Source organism: Erinaceus europaeus, chromosome 9, assembly GCF_950295315.1.
Source record: "Erinaceus europaeus chromosome 9, mEriEur2.1, whole genome shotgun sequence".
Taxonomy (NCBI): Eukaryota; Metazoa; Chordata; class Mammalia; order Eulipotyphla; family Erinaceidae; genus Erinaceus; species Erinaceus europaeus.
The window spans coordinates 53,738,081-53,754,427 of record NC_080170.1 but is presented as its reverse complement, the minus strand read 5'-3'; the positions used below and the strand labels follow the sequence as shown (position 1 = coordinate 53,754,427).

General features: G+C 42.3%; 1 protein-coding gene across 2 annotated transcripts in view; it reads right to left on the bottom strand.

Annotated features, from left to right (window-relative positions):
• Window positions 1-16,136, bottom strand: part of SELP (selectin P) — a 36,345-nt gene extending 20,209 nt beyond the window's left edge. Inside the window, exons 1-6 of one of the 2 annotated variants that reach the window (XM_060197938.1) lie at window positions 16,028-16,136; window positions 7,378-7,468; window positions 4,225-4,611; window positions 2,301-2,408; window positions 1,666-1,851; window positions 1,121-1,306 (exon numbers count right to left, since the gene is read on the bottom strand). In XM_060197938.1, the coding sequence (XP_060053921.1) occupies window positions 1,121-1,306; window positions 1,666-1,851; window positions 2,301-2,408; window positions 4,225-4,611; window positions 7,378-7,468; window positions 16,028-16,030 (961 nt within the window). In that variant the 5' untranslated portion in view covers window positions 16,031-16,136. The remainder of the gene's footprint in view (window positions 1-1,120; window positions 1,307-1,665; window positions 1,852-2,300; window positions 2,409-4,224; window positions 4,612-7,377; window positions 7,469-16,027) is intronic. The other variant, XM_060197937.1, reaches the window with a different exon arrangement.
• Between the last annotated feature and the right edge of the window lie 211 nt (window positions 16,137-16,347).

Sequence of the window (16,347 nt, the reverse complement as noted above, 5' to 3'; positions counted from 1 at the left end):
TCAGGGTGACCAGGTCTAAAAACAGACTCCACCAAGATTTTTCATACATACGTATGTATGTATGTATATGTATGTGTATGTATTGTATGAGAGATGGTTAGGTCTTCTCTTTAAAAGAACACGAATAGAACACCTGTTTAGTACAAAAATTCTTTTTATAAATTGTTATCTATGACCACCTGTGGCCAGTAGTTCTGATTCTTTAGGTTAGCTAATAGTTCCTTGCAGTGCTTGCTAATCCTCCAGCAGAGACCCTCAGACTCTCTTACTTTCCTTATTTAGACAATTAGGAGATTGTGAGCTCTGAAGCCCAGCCCAGGGGTGAAGGAGACAGTTCTGCGTCAAGTATAAAAGGTGGGAGAAGTGAGTGTGTGTGTGTGGGGGGGGGGAGGGGCGCTGCTGCCGGACTGCCACAGTTGGCAGCATGCCCTTTTGCAAAAGAAAAAATGCCTTGCCTCAACTCCTTATTTTTTTGCCTTGATAAGTAATTTTAATTGGACATTATTTACAACATATTGCCACCAGGGTTATTGTTGGGGCTTGGAACCCACACAACAAATCCACAGCTCCTTGCAGCCATTTCTCTCTCCCTCTCCCTCTCTCTCTCTCTCTCTCTCTCTCACTCACTCTCTCTCTCACTCTCTCTCTCTCTCTTTCTCTTTTTATTGATAGACACAGGGAGAAATTGAGAGGGAAGGAGAGATATAGGAAGAACAAGAAAAATACACCTGCAGCACTGCTTCACCACCTGTGAAGCTTCTCCCTGCACGTGGGGACTAGGTTCTTGCATGTGGTGATATGTGCACTCTACTGGATACACCACCTCCTGGCCCCTCCACCATGCTATTTCTGATGTCCCTGAAGTCTTTTACATGGTAGCACACATGCTTCTTCAAAAGAGGATATCCTGAAACTGCCTGAGTGTTGGGAGTTTGGGGTGAAGGAAGACTTTTTAACCTTGCTAGTAGTAAGTAAAGCGGACCTCTTAAATTCCTCATGTCTGGAATTCTTCCTGTTCTAGATGTATCCATTAACTGAGAGTCAGGTTGTGGCTGCACCTGTGTCTTCAAGGAAAACCAGGTGTATTGACCTACGTACATACTAACTTTCAGAAACTAACCTTTGCACACAGGGGCTGAGGCTGTCCATATCCCTGAGGCCATGCAGTGCACCATCTCTGGTCCCACTAATGTAAATCCCTCTTTACAACTGAAACTGCAGCTGGACTGGTACTGGAATGTTCTTGCAGCCTGAAGACAAGTCATTCTTCCATTTTCTGGAGTCATCAGGGGTGGGCACTGGGTGGCTAAAAGCAATCAGAGAGCAATAGCAGGGAATTCTGGGTGACGTCCAACACCTTGAAAGCCTTAGGGTTCTATATCTGCCATTATATATTCCTCCCAACCCCCCAATAAAAGGCAGGGTAATCAACTTGACTGGTTAAGTGATACTTTCAGTAGCAATACAATCTCTGACAGTCTCCACCTTACAAATACAAAAATACCATAAAGATTAAAATTAGTGTCATGATGGTTGCTGGGTAGTAACTAGAATTTTCCTTCAATTTTGATGGTTTCTCTTTTTCTTCTTTTGAGAGAGCTTATTCTGCCCAGCCCCTCAAGATTCTATTTGCCACTTCAGATGTAAAGAATGGGATCTACATACCTACACACTCTGGGGGTTTATTTGACCAGATGCCAGAAGCCAAACATTCCAGCTTGCTGGGTCCATTCAGTTTGTACCCTTGGGTGCAGCGGAAGCTGCACTGTGAGTTGAAAGAAAAATTTTCCAGAGGATGACTGCAGTTCATGAGCACATGTTGAGGGAGGTCAAATTCTCCACAATCAGTTACTGTAAGGACAAAGTAATTACTTGTTGTCACACATTCTAATGTCAAGTTAACTAAAAATGACAACCATTTACCCTCCTAGCCAGATGGCTCTCCCTAGGCTTCTTACCCAGCTGGTTCACCATTACTTTGATCCTTTAAAATGGGCTGACTCTTAGAAAATAATTGCTCTTTCACTGTTTTATACTTCCAATAAATAAAATTAGCCTCTGTGACTTCTTTTTTGTCATCTACACTTCTTTTCTATCTTTTGTGATTTTATGAGTCAATGTTGTCTCTAAGGAATAACATTTTTGCTCAGAGTATAAACTTAGGGATGATCTGAGTGGGCAGGTCAACAAATGAGGTGAAGAACCTAGAATCAGTCGTTTCTACCTGGAGAGTCTCCTTCATTGTTTACTTCTTCTGGCTTATGAGCAATGACCATAATAACATCACAGCAGTTGCTCACCATATTCACATTCTGGTCCAAAGAATCCAGGGTAGCAGGAGCAGGTGTAGTTCCCAATGGTCTCAATGCACTCTCCTTGCTGACTGCAGGACAGGTCCTGGCAGGAGGCTGCACAGAGATACCATAATGATAATTATGGGCATTCCTGGGAGGTGTGGCCAATATCTGTATTGTTTCAGGCCACAGACCAGCTTGTCTCAGAAAAGAAGGCACTATCTCAAAGATAAAAGAGGAGTTTGAAGAGCACCTGTTTCCCAAGCAAGGCTGGTTTTCCACTGAAGATAGAGTATGGCATTTCCTAATGAGAGATTCCTATGTGTAGATGCAGAGGGACATATGGAACTGCTAATAGATATGTAATTATTCTGTGGTACAAGACAGAAGTTGTGGCTTTTAAAACCAAGAATATTGATTTGAGACCCTGGCTCCACACCTGCAGGGTTGTTGATTCACAGGTGGTGAAGCAGATCTGCAGGTGTCTTATCTTTCTCTCCCCCTCTCTGTCCTCCCCTCCTCTCTCCATTTCTCTCTATCTTATCCAACGACGACAACAATAATAACTACAACAATAAAACAACAAAGGCAACAAAAGGGAATAAAAATAAATATTAAAAAAAACAAGAGTATTGACTGTGAGTTGACCAGTGTTGTAGCATGGAGGTTAGGAACCAGACCTGGGTGGGGGAGAGTGGTCATACACAGATGATTAGCTGCCAAACTGTGTGACCCCAGAAAGTGGCTTCTCTCTGCTCACATTACTTACCTTGAGAAGCAAAACCCTTTCACTTTTTTTGTTGGTTTCACATCTTGGACTAGTTTCAGATGTTGGTTGAACAAAGGAGTCAAAGGTATTAACAGACACTCTTAAAAGAAGCTGTTTCGGGGGCCAGGTGGTAGCGCACCAGGTTAAGTGCATATGGCACAAAGCACAAGGACCAGCACAAGGATCAGCACAAGGATCCCAGTTTGAGCCCTCGGCTTCCCACTTGTAGTGGGGTTGCTTCACAAGCAGTGAAGCAGGTCTGCAGGTGTCTTTGTCTCCATCTCTTTGTCTTCCCCTCCTCTCTTGATTTCTCTCTGTCCTATCCAATAATGACAACAACAACAACAACAACAACAACAAAATGGAAAAAGTGGACACTAGGAGCAGTGGATTTGTTGTGCAGGCACCAAGCCCCAGCAATACTCCTGTAGGTAAAACAAACAAACAAACAAACAAAAAGATATTCCTCAGGTGTCCAGATGCCAGTCTGAGATAGCGCAAAATATTACTTGCTGGACCCTATACATTCAGTATTACTTAGTAAGTAGGCAAAGAAGAATCAGGGATTCTTTCTGTATGAGGGAGGTCCTTTGAAGGTACATACCCTTGGCACAAAGTGGAGGATTCCCACTAGAACTCATGAACTTGAAACTAGCTTAGAACCCTGGACAAATTTTACCTCATTAGTGAAATTCAAGTCATAAAAGGGCTTGACAGTTTTCATAATAACTCAATGCAATTGATACTAAATGAGTTTATATAGACTAAAAATAACTCCTGGGACATATTGATGTTCATTAGTTATTAATGTGTCTCCTAGGGACAAGATTCTGTCCCCCTCAACTCAGACTCTAATACAAGGGCAGACTGGTGGAGGGGGGAAAAGCTCAGAACATAAAATTATAGGATTCTGAAACTTCAGCCATGAGGAAATGAGAATGGTAGACCCAATGATATCAAAATTTCCTTCTAACTTGAAGACCACTTTTCTATAATCCTGACTATATATTCTGCTCATTTATGCCAATTGATTAATAATTCACTCTTTGCTTTCATGCCCCTGACCTTGTGACCCCATATTACTGACTTAAGGGTTCTGTCAAACAATCAGGAAAGGTGTTAATCTTCTTCCTAACCAGTATGAGAGCAGGGAAGACCTACCTGTGTAGCACAAAGCCCGCTTCCTTTTCCAACAGGGTTCATCATTCCACTTGCCTGGGGCTGTGGGGCTCTTGATGTAGATCTCCACACAGTCCTGATTGTTTTTCTTATTATTGGGCTCATTTTCGGCCCAGTTCTCTGCCTCCTTAGTGAGAGTCCTTTTGGTCCCCACCCAGGTCCATTTATTGTCAATCTTCCGGATTCCAATCCAATAGTACGAGCTGTATTGAGGGATGACATCATTGAGGTAAACAATTTCATTTTGATTCTGGATGGCTACCAAATCCGTGAAGTGCCTTTGGCAGTAAGCACGAGAATTATTCCATGAGTACGCTTTGAGGCTGTAGTGATAAGTCCACGCGACAACTTCTTTCTGACTAATTAGTTCTAAGGAGAGAAAAATGAGTGCTGAGTTAGCAACCTCAACCACGTGGAGGCTGCCTGTGAAGTCAGGCAAGTTCTCAACTAAGTTACCCAAACATGATTGTTTTATATCTAATCTAGGTTTTTTTCTTTATAGCATTGAGGCCTACTTTTAATTTTTCTTTCTTTCTTTCTGTCTTTCTTTTTTTTTTAAGATCTCCCATTTCATATGGAGTCTTTTTTTATTTTTTTATATTTTATTTATTTTCCCTTTTGTTGCCCTTGTTTTTTATTGTTGTTGTAGTTATTATTGTTGTTGTTACTGATGTCATCATCATTGTAGATAGGACAGAGACCTGCTTCACTGCCTGTGAAGTAACTCCCCTTCAGGTGGGGAGCCAGGGGCTCAAACCGGGATCCTTTGGCCGGTCCTTGCACTTCACACCATGTGTGCTTAACCCACTGCACTACCGCCCAACTCCTGAAATGATGAAACATGCACTCTATCAGATGAGCTATCACCTGCCCCCACCCCCAACAACAACCAACTTAGTTATTTTAAGGGTAAAAACAACATTTTCATCTTTCACTTAAAATGTACATGAAGTTAGATTAGGATAGTGTTCTCTTCTGGGGACTCTTGGAATTAAAGACACCATACTTGTAGGTCATCTTTTTTTTTTTTTCCTTAAGGGTTATCACTGGTGCTCAGTGCTGACATTATGCATCCACTGCTCCTGGAGGCATTTTTTTTTCCATTTTATTGGATAGGACAGAGAGAAATTGAAAGGGGAAGGGAAGATAGAGAAGGGGAGATAAAGAGAGACACCTGCAGACCTGCTTCATAGCTTGTGAAGCGACTCTCCTGCAGGTAGGGTACTGGAGACTTGAACTGGGATCCTTGCGTAGGTGTTTGTGCTTCATATTATGTGTGCTTAGCCTGGTGTGTTACTGCCTGGCCACTGAGATTACCTAATCTTCTCCTGTCAATGGAAAAGTAGAATTAAATAATTTACCCAAACCCAAATTAAATGCCACATGAACATTTCAATGGCTGCCTCTGATCTGTAGGTTCTGCCTCTTCACATGGAAAATAAGATTTATTGACATTTGAAACTCACCTGCCAACCCAATGTCCTCATGTAATATTTACTTTCTTAGGAAAACAGAACTCTACCCCATGCCTCACATAAATTCACCTATCATCCCAGCTGCTTTCTCTTTCTCTTCCTGGTAAATTTTTCCTCCACTACCTTCTAGGAATTTCCTCACTAGGCTGGGGGATCCTTCTTCCAGATTCCCACTACATGGGAAAGCTACTGCTATGACATGGTCCACACTGAGTAGGTGGTGACTCTTGATGGGTCTCTTTGGGCTCTAGAACCTTAGTTCCAAGCATAGAATTTAGAATTCATTGTGTACTTGAATGTAAAATTCAGCCGGGCTGCAGGGAGGCAGGTGAGGAGTCAGATTTCCTGTTGGGCTTCCTCAGATTATCCTACTTCTGTGGGCTGTTTCTCTTTGGTAAATTCCTCTACTTTCTCCATCTCTGCTTACACCCTTGATAAAATCAGGGTCCAAACAGCTCTTCCTTCTGGGATTGTGTCTGTGATAACTAATGAAGCCAGGAATGTGCACTTTAGAAGTGTAAAGGGCACTGTGTGCAAGGGGTTGTTTTCAGAGTCACCTGGCATTCAGCACAGGCCAGCAGAGGTCAGACCCAAGTGCAGTTTATGAGGCAGAGAGTTAGACTTAACAGAGCTCCTTTCCTGTTTATAAAGCTTTGTTTCCCCTAAGCCCTCTCCTTGGCAGCTCATGTGCAGGTTGGTCAGGTCTGTTCCTCCCTCTCCTCTACCTCCACTGTGTTTTTCTAACTTTTGTCAGTACTGAACCATAGATTCCCTTATTCTGCAAGAATATATTAAAAACTATTTTACACCAGCATTGTATAAAGATAAATACTAATATATACTAAGACATTTCCTTCAGCATGACATTTATTTATTTATTTATTTATTTATATTTTTTTGGCCTCCAGGGTTATTGCTGGGGCTCAGTGCCTGCACCACAAATCCACTGCTCCTGGAGGCCATTTTTTTCCTTTTTTTGTTGCACTTGTTGTTATTATTTTTGTTATCATTGTTGTGTTTATTTTTATTATTGTTGTTATTGATGCCATTGTTGTCAGACAGGACAGAGAGAAATGGAGAGAGAAGGGGAAAACAGAGAGGGGGAGAGAAAGATAGACACCTGCTGACCTGCTTCACTGCCTGTGAAGCAACTCCCCTGCAGGTGGGGAGCTGGATGCTTGAACCGGGATCCTTAGGTCCTTGCGCTGTGCTTAACCCACTGAGCTACCGCCCGACCCCCTTGTTTATTTATTTTTAAAAGACAGTGTCAGGGATCATAGCCTCATGCATGCAGGTCATGTAGTCTACCACCAAGCCACCTCTCAGGGCAAGAAAATGATTTTTTTAAAGAAATTGACAATCATAAGGAAATGTTAAATTAATTAAAAGAATGTTAAGGGAATTGAAAGAACTCAGTCTCTAAAGTAATGAGCACTATCGCTTACTCTGTCTAGTGGGTTAGTCCTGGAAATACATATTTTAAATTTTTCCCAAGGCCACCTTTACCAATATTATGGTGTTCAGTCCACTGTTCTCCAAGAAGTGGGCTTGGTTGGATATCTTCTCACAACAATTGACTCCCATTCTTAAGTAGTCAAATTAGGTCTGACTCTGGCCTGGACACAACTCAGAGCCAATTGAGGGTTAGTACAGAGTTTACCTGAGATTAAGACACTGAAACAAAGGAACTGGGCTGTTCTGAAGAGCACATGATGCAATCTCCAGTTCCAAATGGTTCCTAGACAGCTGGCCTAAAACAGAAGAACACTTTCTTTTATTTACTATACTTTAATCTTATCTTGCTTTATTGATTACCAGAACACTGTTTATCTGTAGCTGGATGGTACTGGGGATTGAACCTGAGACTTTGGAGGCCCAAGTATGAAAGTCTTTTTCTGAGGCCAGTCAGTGGTACACCTGGTTAAGTGCACTGGTCCCCACCTGTAGGGCAAAAGCTTCACAAGAAGTGAAGCAAGGCTATAGATGTCTCTCTGTATCTTTCCCTCTCTATCTTCCCTGCCCCTCTCAATGTCTCTCTGTCTCTATCCAATAATAAATAAGTAAAGTAAAAAAATTTTTAAAAGGCCTGGGTGGTGGAGCAGCTGGTTGAGCTCACTTGTTAAAATGCACAAGGACCCAGATCAAGCCCCTAGTTCCCATCTGCAGGAGGAAAGCTTTGTGAGTGATGAAACAGAGCTGCAGGTGTCTCTCTGTCTGTCTCTATCCAATAAATAAAGATAATAAACAATTTTAAAAGATTTAAAAAAGCCCAAAATTAAAGAAATGAAAGTATTTTTTTTTTCTTCCTTTATTTGATAGGACAGAGAGAAATTGAAAGCGTGAGAGAGATAGAGAAGGAAAGAGAAAGAAAGACCCCTGCAGGACTTGCTTCAATGCTCATGAAGCTTCCCTCTGCAGGTGGAGACCAGAAAGCTTGAACTCAGATCCTTGTGTACTGTAATGTGTCCACTCAGTGGGTGGGGATAGATAGCATAATGGTAATGCAAAGAGACTATCATGCCTGAGGCTTCAAAGTTCCAGATTCAATCCCCCACACCGCCATAAGCTAGAGTTGAGCGGTGCTCTGGTAAAGAAAAGAAAAAAGAAAAAAAGAAGAAGAAAGCATCTACTCAAACAGGTGGGCCACCAGCAGGCCCCTGAAAGTCTTTGTACATGACCATTTTGCTGTCTCCACAGCCCTAAGAGGTTTCTTTCATATATATCCATGTCCAATCAGTATGGCTTGAATAGTTCTGGTTGTGAGTGTTATGAAGGATTATAATTCTGCTAAAGCTTCTGCTCACTTATTACCTTTTTATTATTATTTTTTTTACCACTAGGTTTATTTCTGGGGCTCAGTGCCTGCACATCTCCACCATTCCCAGTAGCCATTTTTCCTTTATTTTTTAAAAACTTTTTAATAAATTTTGGTATTACCTTTATTTATTTATTTATTTATTTATTTATTTATTTATTGGATAGAGACAGCCAGAAATTGAGAGGGAAGTGGGTGACAGAGGGGGAAAGAGACGGAGAGACACCAGCAACACTGCTTCACCACTATCTAAGCTTTCCCCCTGCAGGTGGGGACTGGGGGCTCAAACCTGGGTCCTCGTACATTATAACATGTATACTCAACCAGGTGTGCCACCACCTGGTCCCTTTCCTTTTTTCCTAGAGATGAGAGATAGTGGGAGAGATAAACAGAAGGAGAGATATCTGCAGCACTGCTCCATCACTCCTAAAGCTTCCCCTCAGCAGGCAATGTACACAATCCAAGTCAAGCCACCACTCAATTCACTCTGCCCCCTTATTTCTGCTTCTGAGTCTCACCCACATAGGGTGCAGGGCTAGCTTCGCAGGAGGGAGAGAGACAACCAGGGACTCATGGCTGAGCTGGGAACGCAGTTCAATCTTTATTGACGAGCAGGGATGCAGTGCAAGCTAGCTATCTCTAATCACAATCCTGTCCTATATATATCTCCTAAGGCAGAAGTGTCAGGTCAGAAGAGGATGTACTATGTAGGATGAGGGGTGGGGAGAAGGAAAAAGCGCGCATACCAGTGGGGATTAAACCAGTGCGAACAAAACAATGATTATGTAAATAGACCACAAGCAATGCAACAGAAGGGGTCTTAGAAGCAGAATTTAGAAGCAAACCAACAATTGGGCACTGTACAAAGGCTAAGTATTATCCATTTTTTCATTTATTCAGTGAATATTATTGAGTAACTACCTTGTGCCACTATAATTTCCTTTCATGATGCAATTTTAATACTTAGATTTTAATAATCTTGAAAAAATACCAATATGCAAAATATGGCTACTATAGTTGAATAATCTCCCTTTAATGACTGATATGCTGTATGCAAGAATAATAGGATATCACATGAAACCCAATACCACAGGTAATGTTCATAGGCAATACCATATGCGATGTCTAAGTTACACTGCAGTGCACAGAGCACCAGCTCATTATGCTCTGCTTTTTCATCAAGTTCCTGCTATTAAACTATTCTGTTCTTGCTCTACCACCCCCGGCTTTCATTTAATCACACGTCCCCATTTTTAAATATCTCCAAATATGAGGGCCAGGTGGTGGCAAAGCGGGTTAAGCACACATGGCGCAAAGTGCAAGGACCAGCAGCAGAAGGATCCCGGTTCGAGCCTCTGGCTCCCCACCTGCAGGGGAGTCGCTTCACAGGCGGTGAAGCAGGTCTGCAGGTGTCGGTCTTTCTCTCCCTCTCTCTGTCTTCCCCTCCTCTCTCCATTTCTATCTGTCCTATCCAACAACAATGACAGTAACAACAACAACAACGATAAACGACAAGGGCAACAAAAGGGAAAAAATGGCCTCCAGGAGCAGTGGATTTGTAGTGCAAGCACCGGGCCCCAGCGATAGCCCTGGACAAAAAACAAACAAACAAACAAACAAAAAAACCTTCAAATACTAAAAAATCATGTTTCATAGATTACTTTAGATCTGTAGGAGACATGCCAGATGACTTTCAAAATTTCAACTTCTCTGACACTTTACAGCAGGGCATGGGGACTAGGTGCACATGATAGGACCACCACTGTGCCCTTCTAGGGATCAGGCAATGTCTATGACTTGCCCAAGTTTGCTCACAGGCTTATTGAGCCTATACAACAATCCTAAGACTGAAGTCCGAGAAAAACCAGTATCAGGATTATTCCAGAAATGTGCATATACACTTTTCTAAATACTTTCAGGACGTTCACTTGAAACCCACTAAGCCACTCCATGTCTAACAGACCCTAAGTCTGAATCTCTGTGTCAACCAAAGGAAGCACCTTGACTCATGGGCAACTGATGAGGGTTTTGAGGAGCACTGAGGCTCAATGATGATAAAAAAACAAAAAAAAAAAAAAACACAAATTTCTTTGACTAGTAATTTTCTCTGAAACTTCCTTGGAGTGGGCAGGGCTTCTCACATCTCTCTCATTCTATGGAGTCATATTACAATGTCATCTTCAGGATAGTATTGGAACTAGGATGCTAAAAAGTTTAGGTCTGTGTCCCTGAACTCTGAGAAAGTTAATTGTTAAATCAGGAGGAAATGCCTTCCTAGGAGAAGTGGCCACATGCCCTGCTAATCTTTAATATTTTCTGGCAGTCAGTTTCCACCTGGAATTCACTGGGAAAAAGTCCCAGACCAGTCATTAAAATAATATCCTGGACCCCTGTAAACTTGCCTTTGCATTGTGGTTTATCTTTCACTTTTCAAAATAACTCAGTGTAATTTAGGTTGAAGAGAGAGGCAGAAAGAAAGGGAGCAAGTGTATGCACCTGGACTGCTTTTTGCAGAGGAGAAGGTACTCAATATCAGAAGCCTCTTACTGCCACTATGCCATGGGCTTTCAAAGTTAGCAAAAATAGTGCCACAGAAAGGAGATCTGGTATCCTATCTATGTCATAGGCCACAGTCTAGCACTTTTGGTGGAATAGAACAGTGTTATTCCCTAGACCCTTTGTCTTCTTCCCAGACAGGGCTGCACTTTACTTTCCTCTGTAGTTTGCTTTTCTTGAGAGCTTGTTTGAAGGTTCTAGCAGGGGAGTGCAGCTACTTGTATACCCTCTACCGATGACCGATGACCGGGTCGTCTCTATTGGGGAAGGCCGTCAGCAGCTTTTGGGAGGGACGCATATGGAGCGTTGAGGGAGGAAGGGGACACCCACCTAGTCAGCCAGATCAGCTGAATCAACCCTGGCGATCAATGGGGTGACAGATGTCACAGCCAGATCACCCTCATATCCTGTAGTTTGCTTTTCTTAACCTCTTTGCCTCCACTTCACTCTCCAGCCTTCTGCCCTCCATCCTTGCCAGTTTTCCTACTTGGCAGCCTAACTGCTAAACCAAGGAGAAATTTCCACACCACTTCCTTGACCTTTCTGCAGATAAATGCTGAAGATTACTTCCTTTTGGTTAAAATGCTTCCCTTAGGTTTGCTGTTGATCCTTCTCTGACAGCTCAAACTATTTGCTGAATCTGCTGTGAATGCTCCAGCTCCCTCCCAAATCTCTGACTCTGTTGCAGAGATGGAGTTTCTCCCTGAGTTCTGTTTTTTTTTTTTTTTTTTTTTTTTTTTTTTTATCACTCCATCACATTCCTCTGGCCTCCTTATGGTCCTCTACTTGCCAGTGACTTCCCATCCCAAACCCTTTTCGTCTCCATCTATGACAGCAATCCAAATGAAAAGCAAACATTTGAGCACACGAAAGGAACTCTCCAAGACAAAGAGAATTCCCTGCTTGGGACTGAAATCCAACCATAGTAGACAGTAGGTACTTACTGCTTAAATATTTGTGTGGGACCCTGGTGCATGGTAGTGAAAAAAGACATAGGTTGGAGATGAGAGTGTTTTGCAGACACATAGCATAGAAGAAATTATACCCATATGTCAATAACCTTACTGTCAACCATCAATCCCCCCCACACACACCCAGAAAAAAAGAAATATTTTATAAATAGATGAATGAGTGATGACAGGAGAATGAACAAAAATAAGTGAACTGAATAGGGAAATGGGAAGGATACATAGTAATATAGTTAAGCACATTATAGTCACAGCAGTGGTTGTACAAAATCTAAAGTATGTCATGAAGAGCAGAAGGCTGTGCAACAGAGTATGTCTTGACCTTTTGTCTCATGGTATCTGAATTTGAGAAACAAGTGTGTACTGGCTCATAACCCAGGCAAGAGAAAAGGGAATGGGACTCTCTTAAATCCATGTCAGTGAAACAAGGTCTGGCTGGGCTAGTGCCTCCTCCTGTGGACTCCATGTCAGTGAAATAGAGAGATAGGTGGAGGACAAGGAGGAATAAAGGGCTATTTCTATACATAGTGTTACAAAGGAATTTTCAGGAGCACCTAAAGAGCAACAGCTCTTAGAAGCAGGAGAGGAGAAAGTAGATTTTAGTCTAATCTTCTAAGTAGGTATGACTCTGAAAGTCTCTAGTACCATAGCCAGCTCCTATAAAAGTTGTATGTTCTTATTAATAGGCAATATGACTAGCCCAGACCCAATAGCTTGCCTTCCAAGAGACGTTGAAGTCTGTCATCAAGGGGCCAGAGAAGAAGACCAAGGTCTATCCTTGTCCAAACCCTCCCCATGGATAAGCCAAATTCTGAAGTTACCTTAACAGTAAACATATTCTACAAATTTCATGGAGGCTTCCCTATCAGGAACCTCTTCCCCCACTACTCCAGCTACCTTCCCACCCTCACACCCTGCCGAGATAGGTGCCCCCTTGTATTGACTGTTTCTTTAACATTGCCTCTCTCAATGACTAGCACTTCTTTAAGTGCCCACAATTGGAGGCCTCTATCACTATCTTCCTGCTCTCAGGAGCTTTTCTCAGCAGTGCCTATTTTTTAGTGAGACAGTCTGATTTTGAAGATTCAGTTGATTCCAGACCAGCTCACAAATTCTGAAAAACGTAATAGGAGTGAAAAGTAGAAACTACAGGTACAGACATAGGAATTACAAGATGCCCATTAGAGAGAGAATCCAGACTTCCTTAGTCCCCTTGATAACAGTTGATAGCAATAATAATATTTAGGGGTTAGATGGTGGCACACCTGCTAGAGCATTCATGTTACCATGAGCAAGGACTTAGGTTCAAGGCCCCAGTCCCCACCTGCAAAAGGGAAGCTTCACTAATAGTAAAGCAGTGTTGTAGGTCTCTCTCTCCCTTTATTTCTTTTTCTCTCTCCTTCTCTTCTTCCCTCCATCACTACCCCCTTCCCTCTTAAATTCTATCTGTCTTATCAAAATAAACAAATATTTTAAAAGAATAATAACATCATTTAACCATAAGTTCCCAATGAGCATCTCTCCTGAGATCTGAGGTATGTCTACTTGAGTACACACCCACAAATAAACTTTGCCCTTTTCCCTCAGGTACTAAAGATGAATTGAAACTGTTCTTAATTTGAAGAGAAACTGTACTCAGAGGCAAAGGGGGGAAATCTTGTCTTTGGAGTATTTACAGCAATTCCAGAGCTGGAATCCTTAGCACTTTACTGCAGAATTCTAGCAATATCAGGATTCTGGGGCAAGAGCCCTTGGACATAAAGTATAAGGAGTGGTAAGGGGCTAGGTGGTGGCACACCTGGTTAAGCGCTCACATTACAGTGCACAAGGACCCAGGTTCAAGCCTCTGGTCCCTACCTGCAGGGGGAAAGTTTTATGAGTGGTGAAGAAGGGCTGCAGGTATCTCTCTGTCTCTCTCCTTTTCTATCTCCTTCTCCCCTTCTCAATTTCTCTCTGTCTTTATGCAATAATAAATTTTAGGGGCCAGGTGGTGGTGCACCTGATTAAGCACACATGCTACAGTGCGCAAGGAGCCAGGTTCGAGCCCATGGTCCCCACCTGCAGAGGGAAAGCTTCGCAAGTGAAGCAGTGCTGCAGGTGTCTCTCTGTCTCTCTCCCTCTCTATCACCCCTACCTTCTTAATTTCTGACTGTCTCTATCCAACAAATAAAGATTTAAAAATAAATTAATTAATTAAATAAATTTTAAAAATATTTAAAATTTTTTTAAAAAAACTGTCAGGATGGTCTCTGAAGCAGAGTCCAAGTGGAGATCTGGGAGCCTCCTGCCTTGGTCCACAAAACTTAGTATTTATATGTATGTTTGTGTTTTCATGTGGGAAGAGGAGTTGTGTCTTCCATAAGAATCTCAAAAAACTCCTTGAACCAATATGTTAACATAGCTCAGAGTATAATTAGAAGAGGATACCAAAGAGAATAGATGGAACAGAAGAAAAACTGTTGTTCATTCAAAGCGAGCCACTTAGGAGAACTATGATACACAAAGATACGAAAAAAGTAATTCATATCCTTATGTCATCAGGGTTCAAGCTCAGGACAGACCCATGCTTCTTCCTCTTCTTCATTCTCTAATCTGTGTTCTCCCCTAGAGAGAAAATCCTCCTTGTACATATTCGAAAGTGTTGTATTCTAGTACAACAAAGGGGTGGGCAAATTAAGTGTAAGTGCTACTGCCTTCTGGTATCCTATAGAGACGATTTCCAGGACAAAATACTTTCTCTCTAGCCAACAGCAGATTGTGTAAGATACCTGTAGTAAACTGATGGTTAAACTGAGTATGTCTACTCTAGGATGATGTTCACGTATTCAAGAAAGCCTCCTTTCCCCTTGGGAATCCCAAACCCCACTAAATCCCAAGAACTTCCTCAATTTTCTTATAGTAATAGTTGACTTTTACCAACCTGTGCCAGATCAGCTCTGATGCTTTCCAGTAGAATCTTATTTACTCCTCACAGTGACAGAATAGTGTACCATCACTGTATTATTTATTTTGTTTTTTTTTTTCTTGTCATCTCTGGAGTTTTGCTGCTGTAAGCTGACTTTTTCAGATAAAAAGACAGAAAGAGATACCACAGCATTGAAGCTTGCCTCAGTGCTATGGAGGCCAGATTCGAGATTGGGGTGTGGGCAAAGTAGGTATGCTCTCAGATGAGCTATCTCACCAGTCCTACTGTATCCATTTTACAGACAAGGAAGCCTAGTCATGACATGATAGAGTTGAGACCTAGTGAGAAACAGGTGCCATGCAGGACCTCCACCCCAGTCCTAACAGACTCTTGGAGAATCAAACAAAGAAATAGGAGGCCTGGGGATGAGAAAAATATTCTCCTGAAGATCTGTGCAACTTTACATTCAACCCACAGAGAAAAGCACTCCTGGAGAAAGAGACAGAAGTTTTACCAAGACCTATCCAAAGAGAATCTTCATAAACCTAGTAGGAAAAACAGCAACTGTGGAGCCAGATTACCAGAGTCCTAAACCAGAAACACCATTCTAATAGTGCATCCTTGAGTAAGAAGCCTGCTGTTGGAAGTCACAGTACATCATCTGTGAAATGAAAATTGCAACCTCAACTTGTAGGATGTAGAGAGAGTCAACCGGAGAATAGGTTTTGAATTGTTTGCAAACTATGAAGGACTCCTTTTCCTTAGATTCCCCTGGGTCCTGAACCCCACTTTGCTCCAAGAATTTTCTCTTTTCCATACCAATAATACTTGCTGTTTTCTAATCAGTACCTGTGCCAGTTCAGCTCTGAATGCTTTTCAGTAGAATCTCATTTCTTCATCACAGTGATACTGTAGAGTACCACCACTATAGATTTTTGTCATCTCTGGGGCATCACTGCTTCATATAAAAGCTGCCCCTCACTCATTTTCTGTAGCTTTACCTGACTGATTTAGCCCCAAACCATGTAAATTTGCCACCTCCCCCAGTAAAAAGAAATGGACTTACCATCTCCTCTGCCCCGTGACTTGTTTGCTGTCTCTGCCCAGCCCAGTCTTATTATATAGAGTCTGTTGCCTGCCCTTGATGTCAGATGGCTTAGAAAAGCAACTTCCTATTCACTTTCCAGAAATTCACCACAGCCCTTCCCATTCAGTTCAAATGTTGATAATACTGGAGCAATGCTGGCTGCTAAGAAACAGCATCACTGCCCCACAATGGTGGGGCAGGGGGGTCGCCTCCTTCCGTGGGAGATGGTCTGGAGACAGGAGCAACAGTGACTCAGTGCTGGGCATCCCAGCCTGACCAGTGCAGGAATGGTGCCTACC